Below are 7,267 nucleotides of genomic sequence, written 5' to 3' on the forward strand. Positions count from 1 at the left end.
ATAAATGTGAGCATTTTAACAACAAAAAATACAATTCTATAAAATAAATAAATCATTTAAAGTTATCAGTGTCCAATTACATTAATTATTAACCAAAATGGTGACTTTCAATTTATAATCTCTATAACTCAAAAGATTTATATAGTTTATCTTTTCATAAGTATGTATATATATATACTAAAAATACAAATGTACAATTTGAATTCGAATTTCAAATCGAATACTAATTTATAATCATAAATTCGTATTCGTTTCAAAATTCGATTACTTAAATCGAGTTTGAACTGAATCGAATTCGAATGACTGAAAATCGAATTCGAACCGTCAAATTCGTATGCGAGCCGAATCAAATTTCGAATTATTCGAGTCCGATTCGAATACTGAACATCCCTAATTCCACAAGTTACATAATCAATCTCTACCACCATCTTTTTAGATGTTAACCTTAACTTTCATCAAGTTAAAAAACCTGCTTCGTCATTTTAATACAACTTTTTAATATGATAACACTTAAGTTTCATTAAGTCACACAAACAATTACATGAGTTATAATACGGTAACTGAAGTTTTTAATAAGGAAACCCGCGTTTGCATCTTTACATTACTACATGATGTTTCTTAGTTATCTCGTAACAACACGCAACCTTATAACTAGAAGTGGGTAAAAAAAACCGATTAACCAAACCAACCTTAAAGCCGAACCTGTTTAAATGCAATTATGTAGAAACCAGTTTGAAACCGATGAACCGTGGATTCAGAACCGGTCTGTAATTCTTTCTAACGAAACCTGTTTCAGCCCAGCTACCGAACCAAAAACTGGCAAAAACCGATTGTAAAACAATCAAGAAACCAGTTTCAATCCAAACCGAAAACAACCATACCCCGCTTTTAACTTTTGTTAACCCAACCGAATCGATTTAAATTTTGAAGCCGGTATATGGCACCTCAACCTACAACCGGTATCGCATTAAGAAAATATATGAGCAAAAACCAAGTCAATAACTTCCGTTTGCATGTATAGTAATTAATAACATATATTAAATACATTTGCAAAAAAAAAAAAAAAAAACTTTTAATTCAGTTACACATGAATTAAGTAATATAAATAATATTATATGATTGAAAGATATGTTAACTTTTAAGAAACCCCCTATAAATACAACAATAATATTGAATCCAGAGTTCCATTCCAATTCCACCTACCGTCAATGGATCTCCGACATGGTCAACAATTCTAGAGAGAGAAACAAACAAACAGTGTACTGCTCAATTAACCGGAACAATGACGTCATTTTAACACCGATTTCAAACCCTAAGTTTCACGTAAGGGATCCGATTGCTTTAACATTATATAATAATAATAATAATATTTAATATAATGTGATGAATAGGTTAGGGTTACGGAATGACGGAGATTGGTAAGCTGCTGTACGTAGTGGTGGTGGACGATGAGGATTCTAATAACGATGAGTCCTCGTTTCGGTACACTCGCCCGGTGCTTCAGAGTACTTTGCAGTTGATGGGATGTAAAGCGCGTCATGCTTTCAAGGTTATTATATTATGTTATGTTATGTTGTTTTAATTGTGGAATTGGATGTTATAATTTGATGATTGATGATGATTGGGAGAGATGTGAAGTCCGGATTCGATATGATTTTGTTTTGAATTTGTGAATTGTGATAATAATGTTTTTTTGAAAGTGATGTTTTTGGTGGTCTTATAAATTTCTTTCAGAAAGTGACTTATTGCCCTAATAGATCAATGTAAACCACCCGAGTTTTCACTTACGAAAGCTCGGTTTTTTCTTAAGCTAAAGCTCTGCTCGTTTATTATTATGTTTTTAATAATCTATATATATTTTCGGAAAACCTTAACGGGCCTAAGCTTGGCTTGAGCTCGGCTGTGTGGTGTAAAGTTAATACTCATAAGTCCAAAAGAGTTTAAAATTTAGAATACCAAGGCTCGTTAAGGTTCGGCAAGCCTAAACGAGCTTCCCAAAGACTCGATTATTAAATGAGCTTTATTTAAGCTCGATAAAGATTGGCTCGTTTGAGCTTTTTATCGGTCTGCTCTCGAGTAGCTTGTAAGCGGCTTGGCTTGTTTGCACTCATATGATAATCTGATTTTTCCTGAATTAGGTTTGTTTTGAGCTTTTATCGATCCGATCTTGAGTAGCTTGTGAGCGGCTCGGCTCTTTTGCACCAATATTGATGATATGATCTTGCCTAATTTAATTAGGTTTTTCCGAACATTATCTAATTTTGGCCAACTTGCTTAGCTTTTTTATGAGATGATCTACCTTTGGCTAACTGAATTACGTTTTTTTAGTGTGATCTAATTTTGCCCAAACTTAATTAGGTTTTTTTTTTATTATGATCTTTTTGACCACAGATAAGTCAAAGAGTGTTTGAAGTCATGAGAAAGAAAGGGCTAGATGACAATTTAGCTGATATAGGTGTGATTCAATGGGGAAATGATTTCTTGAAAGTTCATCCTGTGAAAGATAATACTTGTGACATTAATAATCAGTCTGATAAGATGAATGGAAGTAATCATGTGGCTCCTGAGAAGGATGGGAAAACTTTTGATTCGTACAAGAAACGCACGACAATCGTCGTAAAACGGAAGATTTTCATAGATGTTGTTTGTGATGCTCTGTCTGAGTACAAATATGTTGGTCCCAATCAAAGAGCTGATTTTGTTTTAGCCTGCAGGTACAATAAGATTCACATATTTGTTTGACTTTGTAATCGTACTTAATGAACCATTACTACCTTAATTTTTCAGAATTCGTGAAAGGAAAGAATCAGTTACCGTGTTACTCTGCGGGACCAGTGGATGTGGCAAATCAACACTATCAGCTTTGCTGGTATAATAATCTTTGCTTTATAAACATTTATCTTTTTTCATTAATGAATTTGTGTTACATATATTAGTTAATGAACTGCAGGCTAGCAGGTTAGGGATCACAACTGTTATATCAACAGATTCAATACGCCACATGATGAGAAGTTTTGTAGATGAAAACCAAAATCCACTTCTATGGTCTTCAACTTACCATGCAGGCGAACATTTAGATCCAGTAGCGGTTTCAGAAGCCAAGGTTAAAAGAAAAGCTAAAAAAGAAGTCAATGGTGCATTTGATGCTTCCTCAAATCAACCCGATTCTAGTTTGACCACAGTTGACTTGATTAGCCCTAAACAAATGGCCATTGAGGGATTTAAGGCACAAAGTGAGATGGTTATTGATAGCCTTGATCGACTTATAACCGCGTGGGAAGAACGAAAAGAGTTAGTTGTTGTGGAGGGTGTTCATTTGAGCCTTAATTTTGTGGTATGTAATATAAATTATTTGTTTCCATTAAAGGTTGATGTTGACATATTAGTAAATGGGACGGGGTTATGTTTTATATCTAATGAGTCAAACTGGTAAAATATATAGTTACCTTGAAAGGAACCAGATCAAACAACATAATTTTTTAATATAGAGTAAAATTTTGAAGAAAGAAAGGAATTTCAGGTCAACCCAGTTTGACCCGTATCAAAAAGTACCCATTTTGATACTACCCCTTTTAGTTATAAAACTTTGGACAAAAGGTGTTTTGGACCATGCTGACCCCTTACAATTACGCTTGTAAAGGAACAGAACAAACACGAAAGGAGCTTGTTCATCGTCGTTCGCTTAACTTTACCTGAACAAACGAGCGGATATGAACACTTTAATGAACAAATTTTCTTGTTGGTGTTTGTTCGTTTATGCTTGTTCTTTAGTACCTCGAGACGAACGGTCCACGGACATGAATGTACGCCAAACAAAATTAAACGTGAATATCAAAATTAAAGTCTAAAACACCATTATCCTTACAACCAACATTTTAGAAGCTAACAAAGGGTTCGAAATACGAAAATTATAATGATTTTAAAATATATGGATTTGATAAACGGAATATAAATAGACAAGCGATTGTATATGAACCTGGATATAAATGAATGAATATACATGAACAAAAAGTTGTGTTCATGTTTGTTGGTTTATATAACGAACAGACGCAAACGAAATTGAATGCTTCTGGTTTCTATCTTGGAAATGTCGGCTTTAGTAAAGACCTGATGTGATATTTTATATAATATGCAGATGGGGTTAATGAAGAAACATCCATCAATCATACCATTCATGATATACATAACAAATGAAGACAAACACATGGAACGATTCGCAGTTCGTGCAAAATACATGACTCTTGACCCCGCCAAAAACAAATACGTGAAGTACATTAGAAACATTAGAACCATTCAAGAATACCTATGCAACCGAGCCGACAAACATCTAGTCCCAAAAATAAACAACACGAACGTCGACAAAAGCGTTGCTGCAATACATGCGACGGTTTTCAGCTGCTTAAGAAGACGCGAAGCTGGCGAACATCTTTACGACCCAATCACCAACACAGTTCCTGTAGTCTATGAAGAATATAGAAACCAATGTGCGGCCAATTCACTGGGATCAAAAGGGATGCTTCAGTTAATTCAGAGACAAGGCTCTACACGACACTTAATGGCTCTTTTGAACAATGATGGTTCAGTTGCTAAAGCATGGTCTGCTGAAGATGGGTTAGGTGTGCCTATGTATGAACCGTTACGAATCGGGAAATCTGAATCGGTTAACTTGCAATTTGGTAATTTTGGAATTAGTGCTTGGCCAACTGATGTTGGGTGCACGAGTCATGCGAGTAGTGTTGATGAGTCGAGAGGTGAGCTTACTGATAATGGCAGTAAATATTATTCTTCGTGTTGTAGTTCACCTAAGCTCTCTGAAGGACATGCTAAAGAGGTATATTATTCTTATCATAAGCGTTTAATTTGTTTCAAAGATTATAGTTAATAAAGTTGTGAACTTTTAGTTGAAAGAAGAGATGTCGGCATATGGTAGTGATGAAGAGGTGGATGATTCGCGTGAGGATGATAGTGATGAGGATCTTAGTGATGATGCTAAAGAACATATGCATGAAGAGGTTAGTAGTTGAATTTCAGTTTATTAATCTCAGTTTCTTATCTAAAGATTTAGGGGGGCGTTTGGTTTACATAATATTTTTTTTACGGAATTGGAATCTTTCTAATTGATTTGGATTCACATTCCAATTATAACTTACTCTATGAACCAACATGCTAAAAATGGAATCAGAATTCAATTCATTATATTCCAGCTAACCAAATGTCTGATTGTTGTAATAATTAGGCATGCAAACAAGCCAAATGTTCAGTGAACTGTTTGTGAACTGTTCAGTAGGAAGTTTGTTTATGTTCATTTATTTATTTAATAAATGAATGAACACGAACAATGTTTGTTTATTTAGTTAAACGAACAAAGACGAACACATGTCTCGTTTGCTCATTTAATTCGCTTATGTTCTATTGTTTGTGTTCTTTTAGTTACATTAATTTATGTTCATTAGTTTACGTTAAGTTCGTTTATATATTTTATTTTTTACTTCAATTACAGTTTAGTCTAGTTTTATTAACTTTTTAGGCTCAACAGATTGATTCTCACGTTTACTTTTAATTAGCTTTAGTTGAGATGTGCAGTTATGTTTGTTTGTATTTGTTCATCTATTTTCAGCTATATTGTTTCATTTACGATCATGAACCATTCATATATACTGTTAACCGATGAACATGTACATATGCATTTTTTTAACGAACGAACACAGACAAGAAACCCCCCTCATTCATCTAATTGTCGTGTTCGATCGGTTTGTTTACAAGCCTAGTAATAATTTTTTTATTTGTATGCAGATGGAAGGATCAGTTGACGAGGAATCAACGAAATCGGATGAGGAATATGATGATCTTGCCATGCAAGATATTCAAGAAAATGGTTACTTTACTGATGTGGAATTAGAATCAGAATCCAACATATCTGGTAACAACCAACTTGATGCACTAACAAGCACTCATACCGACAAGTATAAACAGAATCTGGACCGTTTTATGAGAACCAAACGCAAGACAGCGTCAGTGGTTAACTCAAAAAGATTACCTGTTAGAGGGCGGTCCCAAAGTATTTCAGCATCTGGGAAAGATGAACCAGTAATGGATTCACTAATGGTTAACTCAAAAAGATTGCCATCTTCTGGAAGCCTCCGAGTCAGAGGGCGGTCGTTCAGCATTTCAGCCTCTGGGAAAGATGAGCGAGTTGAGTTGCCTGGTTTCATTGCCTCGAGCTTTGTAAAGGCGGAGTCTTGAGCCTGTTTAGGTGGTTTGAAGGGTAGGTTTCAATCTTTTTTAACCTTTATTTTATGTATATTATGGGCATTTGTTCTTAAGTCCTTAGAAGTTGAAAGTAGTTTGATCATGATTTGCATGGGGTGTTGTGGTTTATGTGAAATTGTTGGCTTCTAAAAATTGGAGTAGTTTCGCTTTTTATCATATCATTTTCATCGAACATTTGGTGTGCACTCTTAATGTGGAATGATTGACCGTATGTTGTAAATTTTAATGACGAGTCACCGTTCATTAGAACATACGTAACATTTAGTTTTTGGCTTTCGAGATGTTTAGGTGGAAGAGGGAGTGAAGGGTGTAGATGAGACGTGGTGATGGAGGTGGTAATCATAAGTTTAAATAATGGGGGCTAATTTGGGTAAAAACTAAATTGCATATGCGTTCACTTGAGTCACCTTAATTTAATTAAGTCAACGGGTTAAAACATAACCTTAATTTAGTCAACAAGACAAATTGGATTGTCTTCCTCTTAGATCAGTAGAACATATTACCATAAAGGGCAAGAGGGGTAGAGTTAGACCCAAATTGACTTGGGATGGGACAATTAGACATGATTTGATAAATTTGTATCTCTCTGAGGATATGGTTGATGATAGGACTTGTTAGAAACGTATGTTTAAGGTTAAGGACTTCTAGGAAGATGATATTATTTTGGTTTAGAAATATGTCTTAGAGTCATAACCTTAACTACTTGGTATAATTTGTTTATGCTACTATTATTGTTTATTTTTACTACTAATACTGCTATTTATTATAATTATTTTATCTACTTATCATCCTTTTCCCCGTTAATACTACATATTACACTTTTCCAATATTTTACTTTTTACTTTATATACTATCCTATTATTATGTGTTTTTGGAACCGAAGGTCCCTTGGAAGCAACATCTATATTCCGGGATAGAGATAAGGTTTGTCTACATCCACCCTCTCTAGACCTTACTAATAGTTTTGCTATGTGTGAGATTTACTAGGTATGATTGT

General features: G+C 34.4%; 1 protein-coding gene across 2 annotated transcripts; it reads left to right on the forward strand.

Annotated features, from left to right (window-relative positions):
• Window positions 1–1,204: 1,204 nt before the first annotated feature.
• On the forward strand, window positions 1,205–6,316 carry LOC143623300 (P-loop NTPase domain-containing protein LPA1 homolog 2-like). 2 transcript variants are annotated; one of them, XM_077094237.1, is made up of 8 exons: window positions 1,205–1,323; window positions 1,397–1,549; window positions 2,392–2,714; window positions 2,788–2,869; window positions 2,951–3,334; window positions 4,136–4,831; window positions 4,902–5,012; window positions 5,794–6,316. In XM_077094237.1, exons 1-8 carry the CDS (start codon window positions 1,222–1,224, stop codon window positions 6,241–6,243), a joined length of 2,301 nt encoding a protein of 766 aa, XP_076950352.1. In that variant the 5' UTR covers window positions 1,205–1,221; the 3' UTR covers window positions 6,244–6,316. The 2 variants fall into 2 exon arrangements, with proteins under 2 accessions (XP_076950352.1, XP_076950353.1); XM_077094238.1 differs by having other exon boundaries at window positions 1,252–1,323; window positions 1,392–1,549.
• The last annotated feature ends 951 nt before the right edge of the window (window positions 6,317–7,267 follow it).

Source organism: Bidens hawaiensis, unplaced genomic scaffold (genome assembly GCF_021521415.1).
Source record: "Bidens hawaiensis isolate Kalapana, Puna unplaced genomic scaffold, B.hawaiensis_p1.1 tig00003362_1, whole genome shotgun sequence".
Classification (NCBI taxonomy): domain Eukaryota; kingdom Viridiplantae; phylum Streptophyta; class Magnoliopsida; order Asterales; family Asteraceae; genus Bidens; species Bidens hawaiensis.